Raw genomic sequence first — 17,628 nt, 5'->3', positions numbered from 1 at the left:
ATGCACCAAAATAAAAGCAAAATACGGATGCTGGAACTCTGAAGAAGAGTCATATTTGTAACAACGTTGACTCTGTTTCTCTCTCTCTATACATACTGCCAGATCTGCTGAGTATTTCCAGCACTTTGTTTTTATTTCAGACATACGCACTATCTAGGTACAGAGACAGGTTTTTATTTGTGCAGAAGGGTAAAACTGGAGGCCATCAATATTAGTTGGTCACCAAGAAATCAAACAGGGAATTCAGAAGGAACTTTACTGGTGATAATGTGGATCTCGTTACCACAGAGTGTAATTGAGGTGAATAGCATAGATACCTTAAAGGAAAAAATAGATAAACACAGAAGGGAATGGTGGTTTTGCTGACAGAGTTAGATGAGGAAGGACTGGAGGAAGCTTGAGTACAGTATAAACCCTGGCATAGAATGGTTGGGACAAATGGCCTGTAAGTTAGAATGCTATTCTCCCTATTATAAAAATATTTAGACCGTCACATTTATTTTTTCACATTTATAATATGTCCTTTTGAAATGGCAGCCTCAGCAATCTGCTTAGATGTAGTTGTGCTCTGTGCTTTATTAATATAAAATGTGTATACTTCAATGGGAGAGAGATGCAATACAATTACTTGATAGGCATCCCCACAGCCAGGATGTGAGTCTTTTTGTTGAACTTTGCAGTGACGATATCTTCTCTGATAGTTTCAGGTAGATCAAGCTGCAGCCTATACTTCTCGGGGACATCAATAACTAAGTCATCCTGTTTTGGAGACAAACATAGATACATAGTCCATAAAAAAACTAAATCTGATTTTTAAAATTAATATGTATTCTATATTTTGACTAAGTGTATGGAAATATAGTAGGCAGTTTTCTTGGCAAAAAGGATATAAGTAACAAAGTATATCTTATACTCTACTTGTATCTTAAGCACTGTGTGGAATGAGAAAAGGCCATTTATTGCTCCAAGTCCAAATCTTTCACAGACCATTCACCATTGTAGACAGCACACAACACATTGATTTGCTTATGGCACATAAACCAAAGGTTAGAAATATCAAAAGCTCTCCCTCTTAAGAACAAATTTTAATTGGATTAGTCAAACCTGTCACATTGACGAATCCAATTAAAGGATAAACAACAAAATGATCTGCTTTGTAAATATTGAACGAGAAAAGTTCATCTGCAAAGAACAACAGAAAATTAGGGATATGCAGGGTTGAGATTGAACTTTGTAGTCTATCTAGTAAATTCCAAGTCTAAAATATACCTCTATTTTGGAGTTTGGTAAAAGTAGCAAAATGAGAGTTAGAGGTCTACAGCATAGAAAAAGACCCTTCGGCCCATCGAGTCTGCGCCAGTCAAATGAGTACCTAACTATTCTAATCCCATTTTCCAGCGCTAAGCCCATAGCCTTGTATGCCATGGCATCGCAAGTGCACATCCAAATACTTCTTGAGTGTTGAGGGTTTATGCCTCTGCCACCCTTTCAGGCAGTGAGTTCCAGATTCCCACCACCCTCGGTGAAAAAATTTTCCTCACATCCCCTCTAAACCTCCTGCCCCTTACCTTAAATCTATGCCCCCTGGTTATTGATCCCTCCACCAAAGGGTAAAGTTCCTTCCTGTCTACCCTATCTATGCCCCTCATAATTTTATACATCTCAATCTCCTCTGCTCTATCCAATCTCTCCTCATAACTAAAACTTTCCAGCCCAGGCAACATCCTGGTAAATCTCCTCTGCACTCTGGTGCAATCACATCCTTCCAATAATGCGGATTCCAGAACTGCATGCAATACTATAGCTGTGGCCTAACCAGCATTTTACACAGTTCCACCATAACCTCCCTGCTCTTATATTCTATGTCTCAGCAAGTATCCCATATCCTTCTTAACCACCTTATCTACCTGTCCTGCTACCTTAAGGGACCGGTGGACATGTACACCAAGGTCCCTCTGAACCCAGGGTCCTACCATTCATCGTGCCTTGTTTGTTCTGCCCAAGTGCATCACCTCACACCTTATCCGGATTAAATTCCATTTGCCACTGATCAGCCCGTCTATATCCTCCTGTAATCTAAGGCTATCCTCCTCACTATTTACTACCCCAGCAATTTTCGTGTCATCTGCAAACTTACTGATCAACACTCCTACATTCAAGTCTAAATCGTTTATCTATTCCACAAACAGCAAGGGACCCAATACCGATCCCTGTAGAACCCCACTGGACACAGGCATCCAGTCACAAAAACACCCCTCAACCATCATCCTCTGCTTCCTGCCACTCAGCCAATTCTGGATCTAATTTGCCAAATTGCCTTGGATCCCATGGGCTCTTAACTTCGTTATCAGTCTCCCATGTGGGACCTTATCAACAGCCTTGCTGAAGTCCAAGTAGACTACGTCAAATGCATTGCCCTCATCTACACACCTGGTCACCTCTTCGAAAAATTCAATCAAATTGGTCAGACATAACCTCCCCTTAACAAAACCATGCTGACTGTCCTTGATTAATCCCTGCCTCTCCAAGCGTAGATTAATTCTGTCCCTCAGAATTGCTTTCAATAGTTTCCCCACCACTGAGGTTAGACGGACTGGCCTGTAATTCCCTGGTTTATTCCTTCCTCCCTTTTTGAATAACGGTACCACATTGGCTGTCCTCTAGTCCTCTGGCCAGACAGGTATTGAAAATTATTGCCAGCACCCCTGGTATCTCCTCCCTTGCCTCACTCAACAGCCAGGGATACATTTCATCCAGGCCTGGAGATTTATCTACTTTTAAGCCTGCCAGATCATTTAGAACCTCCTCCCTTTCTTTGCTAATTTCTTTAATTATATCACAGTCCTTCTACCTGATTTCCATACCCACGTTGTCCCTCTCACTTGTGAACACTGACACAAAGTATTTATTTAGAACCCTACCTATGTCTTCCGGCTCCGCATACAAATTACCACTATGGTCCTTAATGGGCCCTGCTCTTTCCCCAGTTATCCTCACTCTTAATGTACTTGTAAAATTGATGAGATAAATACAAATACTATTACAAACCAAAATTATTCTCCTTGTAATCTTCCATATCGTGTCTGAGGACAAAGGCAACACACTGCTCCCATGTTTCTGCCACTGGGGTGCTTTCAGCCATTTGCTAGGATATGTGAAAGAGCAGCTCTTTTTTTGTGCGCTCATCATGGTGAGTGATGTTCGTGCTGGAAAATTGAACATTTTCCATTTTATGCACATGGTGTCAGCATTGAGCTGAGTAAGAAACAACATTCTCTGATGCAGAGTAAACCTCCGTGCACTCTGTCCCAGCCCCACCCTCGCGTATCACTGTGACAGTTTTTCATTTTCCACAACTGCCAACCAGTGGGTTCTGATTGAGATTGTTAAGTGGGTTACATTTGTGATGTGTACATATAGAGACCATAGAACCATAGAAAAGTTACAGCACAGAAGGAGGCCATTTGGCCCTTCTTGTCCATACCAGCCCGAGGACACCCAGGTGCCCTTTCTAATCCCACCTTCCTGCACCTGGCCCTTAGCCCTGCAGCTTACAGCACTTAAGGTGCAGATCCAGGTACTTTTAAAAAAGTTTAGAGTTTCTGCCTCTACCACCAACTCGAATTCGAGACACCCACTACCCTCTGCGTAAAAAAGTTCTTCCTCATGTCCCCCCTACACCTTCTGCCACTTTATCTTGAATCTATGTCCCCTGGTTCTAGAATTCTCCACCATGGGAAACAATTTTATCCTGTCCACTATCTATCTATTCCCCTCATAATTTTGTACACCTCAATCAAGTCACCTCTCAGCCTTCTTTGTTCTCAGGAAAATAACCCCAACCTATCCAATCTCTCCTTGTAGCTACACTTTTCTAACCCTGGCAACATTCTTGTAAACCTCCTCTGCTCTCTCTCTCCAGAGTTATTACGTCCTTCCTGTAATGTGGTGACCAGAACTGCACACAATACTCCAGTTGTGGCCTCACCAGTGTTTTATACAATTCCAACATTATATCCTTACTTTTATATTCTATACCTCTGCCAATGAAGGAGAGCATTCCATATGCCTTCTTTACAACCTTGTCTACTAGAACTGCTGTCTTCAGGGACCTGTGTACTTGTCTGCCAAGATCTCTCATTTCATCTAATCCCTGTAACTGTTTGACCTCCCTAAATGTATGACCTCACATTTCTCTATGTTAAAATCCATCTGCCACTTTACTGCCCACTCCACCAACCCATCTATATCATTTTGGAGATTATGGCTATCCTCTACCCTACTACTCAGCCAATCTTTGTGTCATCTGCAAATTTCCCAATTGTGCCCTCTACGTTCACGTCCAAATCGTTAATATATAACACAAACAGCAAGGGTCCCAACACCGAGCCCTGTGGAACACCACTTGAGACAATTTTCCATTCGCAAGGGCATCCATCGACCATTACCCTTTGTTTCCTGTCACAAAGCCAACCTTTTATCCAGTTTGCTACATTACCCTGAATCCCATGGGCTTTTACTTTCCTGACCAATCTGCCATGTGGGACCTTGTCAAATGCCTTGCTAAAATCCATGTACACAACATCCACTGCACTACCTTCATCAACCCTTCTTGTCACTTCCTCAAAGAATTCAATCAAATTTGTGAGGCAAGACCTTCCTTTAACAAATCCATGATGACCATCCCTGACTAGTCCATGCCTTTCCACATGACAGTTAATCCTATTTCTCAGGATTGATTCTACTAATTTACTCACCACCAATGTAAGACTAACTGGCCTATAATTGTTTGGCATTTCCTTTGATCCCTTGTTAAACAATGGAACTACGTTTGCATTTCTCCAGTCCTCCGGTACCTCCCCTGTATCTAGTGATGATTGGAAAATCATCCTCAGAGCATCTGCTATCTCCTCCCTGACTTCCTTCAGCAGCCTCAGAAACAATCCATCTGGCCCTAGTGACTTATCAACCTTCAAGGATTTCAACCCTTCGAGTACTTCTTCTCTTTTTATGACTATCCCATCCAATATCTTGCAGTGTTCCTCCTGGACTACTATATCTACATCCTCCGTTTCCTTTGTAAACATGGAGACAGAATATTCATTCAAAACCCTTCCCACAGCCTCTGCATCTACACACAAGTTTCCATCTTCATCTCTGACAGGTCCCACTTTTTCCTTAACTAACCTTTTAGCATTAATGTATTGGTAAAACATCTTTGGGTTATCTTTAGCTTTATTTGCTAATCTTTTTTCATGCTCTCTCTTTGATTTCCTTATTTCCTTTTTTACTTCATCCCTGCACTTCCTATATTCGTCTGGGCAATCTGCAGTGCTTAGTTCTTTGTGCCTATCGTACACTTTCTTTTTCTGTTTGATCTTCCCCTGTATTCCTCTAGACAACCAGGGGGGTCTAGATTTGGCAGTACCACTCTTATTTTTGTAGGGGACATGTCTACTTTGTACAATTAGGATCTTGCTTTTTAGTGCTTCCCACTGGTTTTCCACTGTTTTATCCTCCAGCAGTGCTGTCCAGTCCACCTCAGCCAAGTCCCTTCTCATTTCTGCAAAATTTGCCTTTCCCCAGTTCAAGACTTTTACTCCTGCTTTATCTCTGTCCTTTTCCATGGTAATGCTAAATCTAACTGAATTGTGATCACTGTCTGATCATCACACTGGGGAAGTGTGACGTCATGCACTTTGGTACGAAGAATAGAGGCATAGACTATTTTCTAAATGGGGAGAGAATTCAGAAATCTGGAGTGCAAAGGGACTTGGGAGCCCTAGTCCAGGATTCTCTTAAGGTTAACTTGCAGGTTGAGTCAGCAGTTAGGAAGGCAAATGCAATGTTGGCATTTATTTCGAGAGGCCTAGAATATAAAAGCAGGAATGTGCTGCTGAGGCTTTATAAGGCTCTGGTCAGACCACATTTAGAATATTGTGAGCAATTTTGGGCCCCGTATCTCAGGAAGGATGTGCTGGCCCTGGAGAGGGTCCAGAGGAGGTTCACGAGAATGATCCTAGGAATGAAAGGCTTAACATATGAGGAACGTTTGAGGACTCTGGGTCTATACTCGATGGAGTTTAGAAGGATGAGGGGGGATCTGATTGAAACTTACAGAATACTGAAAGGCCTGGATAGAGTGGACGTGGGGAAGATGTTTCCATTAGTAGGAGAGACTAGGACCTGAGGGCACAGCCTCAGAGTAAAGGGAAGACCTTTTAGAACAGAGATGAGGAGAAACTTCTTTAGCCAGAGAGTGGTGAATCTATGGAATTCATTGCCACAGAAGGCTGTGGAGGCCATAGGTCATTGAGTGTATTTAAGACCGAGATAGATAGGTTCTTGATTGGTAAGGGGATCAAAAGTTACGGGGAGAAGGCGGGAGAATGGGGTTGAGAAACTTATCAGCCATGATTGAATGGCGGAGCAGACTCGATGGGCCGAATGGCCTAATTTCTGCTCCTATGTCTTGTAGTCTGTCCCCGATATGGTCGCCAACTGTCACTTCACCCACTTGCCCTTCTTTGTTCCCCAAGACTAGGTCTAGAATTGCATCTCCTCTCGTTGGGTTTGTCATTAATTGGTTGGAAAATTTTTCCTGGACACACTGCATGAATTTTTCTCCCTCAGTGTCCCTTATATTGTTTGAATCCCAGTTGATATTAGGATAGTTGAAGTCTCCTACTATTATTGCCCTCTTGTTCTTACAAGCAGAAATTTGCCTACATATTTGTTCTTCTATCTCCCTTTCACTATTTGGGGGTCTGTAGTATACTCCCGGTAGTGTGACTGACCCTTTTTTATTTCCAAGCTCAAACCATAAAGCCTCGTTTGTTGACCCATTTAGTATATCATCCCTTCTCACAACTGGAATTGATTCTTTAACCATTAGCGCAACCTCCCTCCTTTTTTATCTCCTACTCTATAACCAGGGATATTAAGCTGCCAGTTTTGTCCCTCCTATAGCCAGGTCTCCGTTATAGCAATGACATCCTGCTGCCATGTGTCTACCTGTGCGCTTAACTCATCTACCTTGCATTGAAGTATAAACAGTTTAACCCTGTCAATTTCCCTTGCTGGACACTTTGTAAACTTTGCTTCTCTTGTAACTCCATGTCTATCACAATGTCCCTAGCTAAAGTTCTATCTCCATTTTTCTGATCTGAATCTGACCTAACTGATCCTATTCCTGGGATCCCATCCCACTGCCACACTAGTTTAATGGATCCAATATGTCTGTGAATCCAACCATCTTTCAACCTAAAAGGAAAATAATAACATATACAAGGTTCAGGTCATTTCCCATGAAGGAACTTAGCAACCTCACCAAAAGGTACCAAATTAGGGGCGGATTGGGCTGGGCTAAGACTGTCAACCTCAATTCAAATTAGAAACTTACACCAGGGGAGTTTCATTCCATCCGTTTGATCTGGATTTGAACCCAGTTCTCAGAAGTAGAGCTTTTGGATCTAGTCCACAGTGGCACAAAGGCTCAAAGCTGCTTAGTCTAGTTTTCCAGCCTAGCCCTCTGCTCAGCAGATAAGGAGCCTGGAATAAACCTGTTCCCTACAGCTCACTGTTAAATCATGTAGTCTAATGGAATTTCTGTGCCACCATTCCCCCTTTAGCAAGTAGAAAGAAAAAAACTGCTCTATTCACATAGCACCTTATCAAGTCAATGGAATACTTCACATGCTGAATTACTTTCTTTTGGAGTGCAGTTGTGGCAGCCATTGTGACAGCAATGGGCTGAATGATCAGTTAATCTGTTTTTATCACATTGATGAAGAGAAATATTAGCTAGGCCACTGGCAAAACTATGCTTTTTCCTCCATATGTTGTTTCTGTCTCGTGTATGAATGAGAAACGGAATTTTGTGAATTAAGTGTCCTAATATCAGTAACTTACAAGATACCGTTAAACATGGACCTCATAATCAGTGGACTTAATATCAGACCAGTTCTACATCCAGCACATACCTTTGAAACACTGAGATTACATTCTATGACAGAGGATACTCCAGGCAGCTCTACCTTCAGTTGAATTGTTTTTGCCTTTTCATTTTCGTCTTTAATGAGTAATTGGTATTTTGGAGTCTCTACTTTATTTCCACTGTCAAATTCCATACTCGAAATCTCCTCAATGAGTCCTGGTTTCTTAGGATGTCTGATGTCACTCGGCAACCGAATTGAGGGGTTATTTTCTTCATTTTCCTTGTCTGCTATTTTGAGATTTGTCAACTGCTGAAGCAATGAAGCACCACTTTCTCCTGATGCAATCTCCTTGGCAGTTTGTGCAGGGCCAGCCTTTCCAGTCAGTCGTTGCTTCATCTGTTTTTTACTTCCTTTTAGCTTGTCTTTCAGTAGGGTGTAAGTATGTGACAGGTGTAAGGAGTGCTGTTCTTCAATATATTTCATAGCTAGACGGATCAATTGATCCCTTTCCATAGGGTCTTCACTTCCTTTCTTAAGGACCTCTGGGCTGAATGCAACATCAGTGGCTGAATAAATCCCTGCAGAAGTAAAGTATGAATCGATAAATAAATAGTCAAAGATTTCTTTTTCCTTTTATATCAAGATTGAAAAACTTTGCATGCAATTCCTGTGCCTAGATCTGTGAATATCATCCCCAGGCTTTGGCAGGTAGGTGATCAATTCCCAGGCTGTTGTGAATACTGCATTATAAGTAGCTGCTAAGAAGTGAACCAGAGTGAGAGAACAGTATGTTGTCTTTGCAACTTAACGTATCTCCTAGAAACATCCAAACAAAATGTTTTTATTGAGTACCATCAGGTCTTTAATGTTCACCTGAATCCGCAGAACAGACTGACCGGGCCTTAGTTTAACATCTCATCTAAGGACAGCACGTCTGACATAACTCATGCCTTCAACATTTCACAGGACTTACCTGGCTATGTGTTGTGTTTAAGTCCTGGGGCTGGATTTTATGGGGCACTGTGTTCCCCGCACCCCCACTCAGGTCTACTGATAACCTACAAGAGGAAATGGAGTTCTATACCCATTTGGGCTCTGAGAGTGACCCTGAAGATATATTTTAAAAGGGAAAAATGTTAGATAATTGCGCCGGCAATTTATTATTCTTCCCTCTTCCAAGGGTCCTTGACTCTGATGCAAACCAGAACCTTGAGCATCTCTTCATGTTCTGTGGTGTTGGTACATCAGACAATGACATAACACCAAACTGGGATTGTTATTCCTGCTCGTAGAAGAGGAGAAATTAAATGGGTGTGTTAAAATCTTTTTAAAAGGTAGCATTTATCAAGGGAACCTGTTGAACTTTGCTGGAAGTTTGATTTCAAATCGCTAAAGTAATGATCTTGATGGCTGAGAACTTGTTTGCAAAGTAACCTTCCTTTAAAACTCAAAGTTCACTTCTCCAATGGCTCAACGGATGAACTATTCCTGCCTCATGCAGAGTTAACTTTTTTTTTATTCATGGGATGTGGGTGTCGCTGGCTAGGCCAGCATTTATTGCCCTTCCCTAATTGCCCTTGTTCAGAGGACATTTTTAAGAGTCAACCACATTGCTGTGACATGTAGGCCAGACCAGGTGAGGACAGCAGATTTCCTTCCCATAAAGACATTAGTGAACCAGATGGGTTTTTAATGACAATCGACAATGGTTTCATGATCATCATTAGACTTTTAATTCCAGATATTTATTGAGTTCAAATTTCACCATCTGCCATGGTGGGATTCGAACCCAGGTCCCCACAGCATTACCCTGGGTCTCTGGAATACCAGTCCAGTGACAATATCACTACACCACCGCCTCCCCTAAACCCAAGCAGAGCAGTAGTGGGGAATCTCAGGTTCAGTCCAGTGTCCCTTGGTTAACGGAAGTTCCCTTTCCTGGTCTCTATCGAATGACCTTATCTGGAAAAAACACATCTATGAATGGCAGGTGAGAACAGGATGAGATGCCACTGTGAAACCCCGACCTCAGTTAAATAGTTTTGTGATGTAAAAATGCCACATGTTAACATTCAGAAAATAATTAACCTTTTCTCACCACCTACCTGTGCCCTCTACATTTTCCTCCAACTTCCCTCCAGCAAGAGGGACAGGATCTGACTCAGACTTTGGAGCAGGGACCCTACTCCAGCTGCAAATGTTTACAAACAGCAACTTCTCACTGAATTCCTAGGAGAGAAAAATTCAATGATTACTCTTTGACAGTTGTGTGAGCTTGCAAAGCAAAGGCCTTCTGTAGGATTGATGCAAATTTTCAAAAACTGAGTATAACTCATTCTTTAAAATTAAGTTCCAAAGTCTCTGTTTGGTACTAATATTTAATTAAAGAGAAATCATGATATAAACTATTTAAATGAGTCAAATATTCTAAGTTCCAGGGTCCTATTGGTCTTGTTTTACCGCCAAGCCCAAGCTGGATTTTGCAGACAGGACAAAGGTCCCCCAGTTTTATCTGAAGGTCAACAGGGAATGTGCCTGTATCCTGGCCAACATTCATCCCCCAACCCACACCATCAAAAACAGCTTTTCCAGCCATCCATTCATTCATTCATTTACTGTTTGTTGGGTTTTGCTGTGTGCAAATTTGCTGCTGTGTTTGCCTACATAACAGCAATGACCACACGTTGGTTGCAAAATATAAATTTTTTTAAAGCTGCACATTCTACTAAAATTGATAAATGGTGCATTTAGGTACACACATGTTCTGTTATTTGCAGGTGGCAAAATTTTAAGTTAGCAAATAAATTTGCTACACCATATTTTCTTACCCCCACTTATTTAAAAGATCAATTTGTATTAAAATCTAGATGTTTATGGAGATAAACAAAATAGTTCATGCAATAATAATAAAACATTAGGCACTTGGCTAACAGATACTGTACCAATATTCTTGTCTGAAAGCACATGTGAGGGTCCGGTGGACTGAACTGCTTCATTCCTTCTTCTAGGTGATGCCGGATGAATTTTTGATATGCTTCGGGGCTGTTTTCAGACATGTCATCCAGCAGACTCCACAGCTGGTTTACCTGCTGCAACATCTCCTTTTCACAATGTTTACCTTGAATTCTAACAAAGTCTTCTTCAATAGAGCTGTGGACAGCAGGGCTGCTCTGTAACCTATTACAAAATGGCATGATGTGAAAGATGGAATTTCCATTAGAAAGCAGGCTTAGGTGAATTTACAGCATGAATGAGAACAGGTCGAGGATATAAAAGGCCCATTGAAGCTGTTCCCACTAGTACTCCAAGACACTCAGCCTAGCATCCATCTTAAATTTCTCTAATGCTTTTAAGACCATAAGACGTAGGAGCAGAAGTAGGCCATTCAGCCCATCGAGTCTGCTCCGCCATTCAATGAGACCATGGCTGATCTGATAATCCTCAACTCCACTTTCCTGTCTTTTCCCCATAACCCCTGATTCCCTTACTGATTAAAAATCTGTCTATCACAGCCTTGAATATACTTAATGACCCAGCCTCTACAGCCCTCTGCGGTAATGAATTCCACTGATTGACTAACCTCTGAGGGAAGAAATTCATCTCTGTTTTAAATAGGCGCCCCCTTACTCTGAGATTATGCCCTCTGGTTCTAGAGTCTCCACAAGGGGAGACAACCTCTCAGCATCTACCCTGTCAAATCCCCTAAAAATCTTATATGTTTCAATATGTCACCTCTCATTCTTCTAAATTCCAATGAGTACAGGCCCAACCTACTCAACCTCTCCCTTGTAAGAAAATCCCTCCATACCTGGGATCAACCTAGTGAACCTTCTCTGGACTGCCTGCAATGCCAGTATATCTTTCCTTAGATAAGGGGACCAAAATTGTTCACAGTATTCTAGGTGTGGTCTAACTAGTGCCTTGTATAGTTTTAGCAAGACTTCCCTATTTTTATACTCCATTCCCTTTGAAATAAAGGCCAACATTCCATTTGCCTTCCCTATTACCTGTTGAACTTGTATGTTAGCTTTTTGGGATTCATGCACAGGGACTCCCATATCCCGCTGTGCTGCAGTCTTCTGCAGTCTTTCTCCACTTAAATAATATTCAGCTCCTCTATTCTTCCTGCCAAAGTGCATAACCTCACATTTTCCCACATTATATTCCATCTGCCGAGTTTTTGCCCACTCACTTAACCTGTCTATATCCCTGTTGTAGACTCCTTGTGTCATCCTCACTACTTGCCTTCCCATCTCTTTTTGTGTCATCTGCAAACTTGGCGATAGTACATTCACTTCCCCCATCTAAGTCATTAATATATATTGTAAATAATTGAGACCCCAGCACTGATCCCTGTGGCACTCCAGTAGTTACAGGTTGTCATCCCGAAAATGCTCCCATTATCCCAACTCTCTGTCTTCTATTAGTTAGCCAATCCTCTATCCATGCTAATATACTATCCCCAACACCATAGGCTCTTATCTTATTAAGTAGCCTTAAGTGCAATACCTTATCGAACGCCTTTTGGAAATCCAAATATATTACGTCTACTGGTTCCCCTTTATCTATCCTGATTGTTAGCTCCAAAGAATTCTAATAAATTTGTTAGGCATAATTTCCCCTTCATGAAGCCATGCTGACTCTGCTTGATTAGATTATGTATTCCTAAATGCTCTGCAATTATATCCTTTATAATAGACTCCAACATTTTCCCAATGACAGATGTTAAGTTAACTGGCCTAAAGTTACCTGTTTTTGGCTCCCTCACTTTTTGAATAAGGGTGTTGCATTGCTCATAATGTTATTGGAAGTTATTGTAAAATAGAGTAATAGTGGGATGTGTCTGTGTGTGTGTGTGTTTGTGTAAGACTTAAATGGATTAAAGGCAGCTGGTCTGAAGGCTTTGTTGTAAATTAGGTAAACATGGGGAAGTTTAGAAACATAGATGTTAAGGTAACATTTGCATCTTGAAATAAATCAGACTAGATTGTTATCAAATGAAGGGTGAAATGTGTCACCTAGCCAGGTGACGTTTAGAAACAGTGTGTTTATTTTTCCCAAAGATTACTTGTAAAACTTAGTGTTATGAGAAGGTTTTATTATCAGGGAGATGAAGTCCAAAGACATAGTGAAACAATGGGAATTTGTATTCAAAGGGGAAAATATGTAAAAAGGAGCAAAGGCTATGTGTCAGAGAAGGCATTTTTAAAATCTTACGAGTGTGTGAGAAGCCTTCAGCATCTATGCCTACTGTCCTCAAAGGACTGAAGTTAAGAAAACTCACTTGGAATTTGACTTGTTCATGGTGTCATGTTCCTTTGCCTGGGTCTGTTGCCTTAATGAAAGTGTAACTGGGAGTTAGATTGATTAGGGGATTTAGAAATGATCATAATAGTAATTTGTAGATCTATGTATGTATTTAAAATAATTTCTCTTATTAATAAAATATTTAATCTAGTTTTATTACAACCTATAAGACTTGGTGGTCTTATTACAACTGAATTCAAGGCACGCATCTCAAAATTTATACACACTGAAAATTAGTTGTGACAGTTGTTTCAAGTTTCCATCTGGGAGTTGAACAGCTCAGCATTTACCATTGGCTGTGTCATAACACTGGGGATGTGGGTTGAAATCTCCCATGGCAGCTGGTGGAATTTAAATTCAATTAATGAATCTGGAATTGAAAGCTAGTCTTGGTAATGGTCACCATGAATCAATCATTGGTTGTTAGAAAACCCATCTGGTTCACTGACGCCCTTTAGGGAAAGAAAACTGCTAATCTTACCTGGTCTGGCCAGACACAAAACAATGTGGTTGACACTTAACTGCTCTATGGAATGGCCTAGCAAGCTGATTCAAGAGCAATTACAGATGGGCAACAAAGGCTGGTCTTGCCAACGGCGTCCACATCCCATGAAAGAATAAAGGAAAAAAAACATTTAATAGTACTGAAGACTTGAGCTCCAGAAATTGCCACGCCCCTAGCTAAGCTGTTCCAGTATAGCTACAACACTGGCATCTACCCAGCTATGCGCAAATTTGGCCAGGTATGTCCTCTACACAAAAAGCAGGACAAATCCAACCCGGCCAATTACCACCCCATCAATCTACTCTCCATCATCAGTAAAGGAATAGAAGGGATCATCAACAGTGTTATCAAGCAGCACTTGCTTAGCAATAACCTGCTCACTGACACCCAGTTTGGGTTGCGCCAGAGCCACTTAGCACCTGACCACATTACAGCCTTGGCTCAAACATGGACAAAAGAGCTGAACTCCTGAGGTAAGGTGAGGGTGCCCTTGACACCAAGGCAGCAATTGACTGAGTGTGGCATCAAGGAGCCCGAGCAAAACTGGAGTCAATAGGAATCCGGGGAAAAACTCTCCACTGGTTGGGGTAATATCAAGCACAAAAGAAGATGGTTGTGGTTGTCGGAGGTCAGTCATCCCAGCTCCAGGCCATCATCGCAGGAGTTCCTCAGGGTGGTATCCTCGACCCAACCATCTTCAGCTGCTTCATCAATGACTTTCCTTCCATCTTAAGGTCAGAAGTGGGCATGCTTGCTGATGATTTCACAATGTTCAACACTATTCTCGACTCCTCAGGTACTGAAGCAGTCAATGTCCAAACGCAGCAAGACCTGGACAATATCCAGGCTTGGGCTGACAAGTGACAAGTAACATTCGTGCCACACAAGTGTCAGGCAATGACCATCTCCAACAACAGAGAACTAACCAACTCCACTTGATGATCAATGGCATTACTATCACTGAATCCCCTACTATAAACATCCTGGAGGTTACCATTGACCTGAAACTGAGCTGGACTAGCCATATAAATACTGTATATAAATATCAATACAAATACAAGAGCAGGTCAGAGGCTAGGAACCCTGCGATGAGTAACTCACCTCCTGACTCCCCAAAGCCTGTCCACCAACTACAAGGCACAGCTCAGGAGTGTGATGGAATACTCTTCACTTGCCTGAATGAGTGCAGCTCCAACAACACTCAAGAAGCTTGACACCATCCGAGACAAAGCAGCCCACTTGATTGGCACAACATTCACAAACATTCACTCCATCCACCACTGATGCACAGTAGCAGCAGTGTGTACCAGCTACAAGATGCTCTGCAGGAATTCACCAAGGCTCCTTAGATAGCACCTTCCAAACCCATGACCACTACCATCTAGAAAGACAAGGGCAGAAGATACATGGGAACACCACTACCTGGAAGTTCCCCTCCAAGTCACTCACTGTCCTTACTTGGAAATATATTGCCGTTCCTTCGCTGTCGCTGGGTCAAAACCTTGGACCTCCTTTCCTAACAGCACTGTGGGTGTACCTACACCACATGGACTGCAGCAGTTCAAGAAGGCAGCTCACTACCACCTTCTTAAGGGAAATCAGGGATAGACAACAAATACTGGCAAGCCCACATCCCATGAAAAAAAAAGGAGAGGGAGGTGGGGAGGCTTAGGGAGGGGATCTGTAATGTGGGGCAAAGTAATGGATGAGGCCCTCACACTTGTTGGATGTGGTAGGAGAGAGGGATTTATGGAGGCATTAGTAATGGAGAAAAGAAGCTGTGGGTTATTATTGCTCTCCTGGATAATCCTGAAATAGGGCTGGTTTGGCAGAGGAAAGTGTGGCTCGATGCTGCTTGAAGGCAAGATCTATTGCTGGATTACTTAAACCAATGTGTGCCAGACTGGATTTGAGGGAATGCAGTTAGGGGTCATGTGAGGAAGAGTGGTAGCCACTGAAAATAGTAGTATCAAAAACGAGGGACTGATAGAGCAGATCAATTGCTGCAGAATAAAGAATAGGTATTGGGATTTAGTAACCGCAAATGACTGGAGGGGGAGATGGATGTTGTTTCTGGCGAGAGATAGTAGGATTACATAGAACCTACAGCACAGAAATAAGCCGTTCTGCACAACTGGTGATGCTGATCTTAGCGTTTATGCTGTACACCAGCCTCCTCCATGCGGCTACCAGGGTGACCAGATGTCCAGTTTTGTGCTGGACAGTCTGATTTTTAGCCGGTTTGGCCAGTGTCCAGTGCTGGATGGCTTTATGTCCAGTATTTTGTGCCTTAGCACACTTGCCTTAGTGAAGCACCCGCAGGGGCCTGTGCTCATTCCTTTCCTTATCTACAGCAGCCTCAAAGTGACTGGGGCACAGAAAACAAGTTGGTTTTCGTAATTCCCCCCAGCTCTCCCCTCATTATCTCTCAAACAGCGGTGAATCTCCAAACATGATGATAGCATCCCTATGCATCAATCCAGTGTCCAGTGTTAATGACCTCTGGCAATGGCCACCCTACCGTCTACATCTAACCATATCCAACATATCCCTCTATTCCTTTTTCCCTCATGAATTTATCTAGTATCCCCTTAAATACCTTTATGCTATTCGCCTCAACTGAGGGCGACCAACTGTCCCAGATTTTCTGCGATCGTACCATAATCCGGGATTTAGTCCTGCGTCGCGGCTCAGGCCTTCCCAGGATGCGTTTTTTGCCCTGCATTTCTGTTCTGTGCATGCATTGGGCCCCGAATGGTATTTTCTCATCTCTGTGCTTGCTTTGTACCCGACACTTTTTTCTGCCATTTTTGCACAAGCACTAGGCCCAGCACATTCTTTTGTTGATTCTGTGCATGCTCAGACCCAGCACGTGTGCAGTTTGAATTCCAGACGCACAGCAGGACCCCCACCTCTTACAGCTCTGGCAGGACCATATGACATAGGAGCAGAAATTAGGCCATTCGGCCCATCGAGTCTGCTCCACCATTCAATCATGGCTGATAAGGATCCACGCAATCTCCATCCCCAGGCTCATCGCTATGCTAAAGTGTCCCTTAAACTTTTCACTGAGAGTTGGTCACCTTGCCTCAAACCTTGTGTCAGTGAGTTCCCCATTCTTACCACTCTTAGGGTGAAGATATTTCTCCTGAGTTTCCTCTTGGGTTTATTGGAAGTAGAATTTGAGAAAGTAATTAGACTTTAAAAGGCTTTCAAATGGATGGTTCACATCCAACAAAACTGTCCCTTGGTCACAGACTAGAATTCATGAGCAACACCAGGGGAGATCCGCTAGCGTTCCGATTGGCTCAATTAGAGCCAATAGGACAGGTGTAGTGCGGCCGAATGCCTTTTGGTCCAATCAGAAAACGCTGCGACGAGCAAGTCTCTTCTGATTGGATAGAAATTTAACCAATTAAAACCATCACCCCCGCAGGCGTCAAATAAACTCACCTTTCCTCCTGGCAGATACAAAAAACAAAAAAAAGCAATCATGCTGGAAACCTGAAACACAAATAATTCGCAAAGTATAAGTTTTAAATGAAATATGAAGCCGATTTCAGGCGGTCCGCTGTTCAGACACAAAGCGCCCCGGTTACCCCGGCAACCGCACCCGACCTTCGACCCGGAAGGTGTCCCCTCAAATACGGTTCCCCATGTCAAAAAGAACAACACATCGAGGTAATTCTCAAATGTGGAACGCAATAAAAATATAAAACCGTAACTGTGAACAAATAGAAGCTCGAACATAAGAGATGCGCCTTTCAATTTTGGAAGTGTTAGCCCGATTTTCAAGTTTTATGGTGGGGAATAAATAGTTTTTTTAAAAAAGACAGCGAAACCAACTGTAAAATGCTGATAATAAAATTTGAAAAGTTT

At 42.3% G+C, this 17,628-nt stretch overlaps 1 protein-coding gene across 3 annotated transcripts; it reads right to left on the bottom strand.

Annotated features, from left to right (window-relative positions):
• Positions 1–197: 197 nt before the first annotated feature.
• On the bottom strand, positions 198–17,332 carry pih1d2 (PIH1 domain containing 2). Of its 3 annotated transcripts, XM_078532203.1 has the most exons (6): positions 17,203–17,332; positions 13,767–13,825; positions 10,880–11,114; positions 10,043–10,166; positions 7,983–8,515; positions 198–759 (listed from the first exon to the last, which is right to left on the bottom strand). In XM_078532203.1, the coding sequence occupies exons 3-6, from the start codon at positions 11,033–11,035 to the stop codon at positions 625–627; spliced, it is 948 nt and encodes a 315-aa protein (XP_078388329.1). In that variant the 5' UTR covers positions 11,036–11,114; positions 13,767–13,825; positions 17,203–17,332; the 3' UTR covers positions 198–624. The 3 variants fall into 3 exon arrangements, with proteins under 3 accessions (XP_078388329.1, XP_078388323.1, XP_078388324.1); XM_078532197.1 differs by lacking the exons at positions 13,767–13,825; positions 17,203–17,332 and adding an exon at positions 16,873–17,012; XM_078532198.1 differs by lacking the exon at positions 17,203–17,332 and having other exon boundaries at positions 13,767–13,852.
• Between the last annotated feature and the right edge of the window lie 296 nt (positions 17,333–17,628).

Source organism: Cetorhinus maximus, chromosome 2 (assembly GCF_964194155.1).
Source record: "Cetorhinus maximus chromosome 2, sCetMax3.hap1.1, whole genome shotgun sequence".
NCBI classification, from domain to species: Eukaryota; Metazoa; Chordata; class Chondrichthyes; order Lamniformes; family Cetorhinidae; genus Cetorhinus; species Cetorhinus maximus.
Note: the sequence above shows the minus strand (reverse complement) of the source record. Positions and strands in the feature narration are given on the sequence as shown.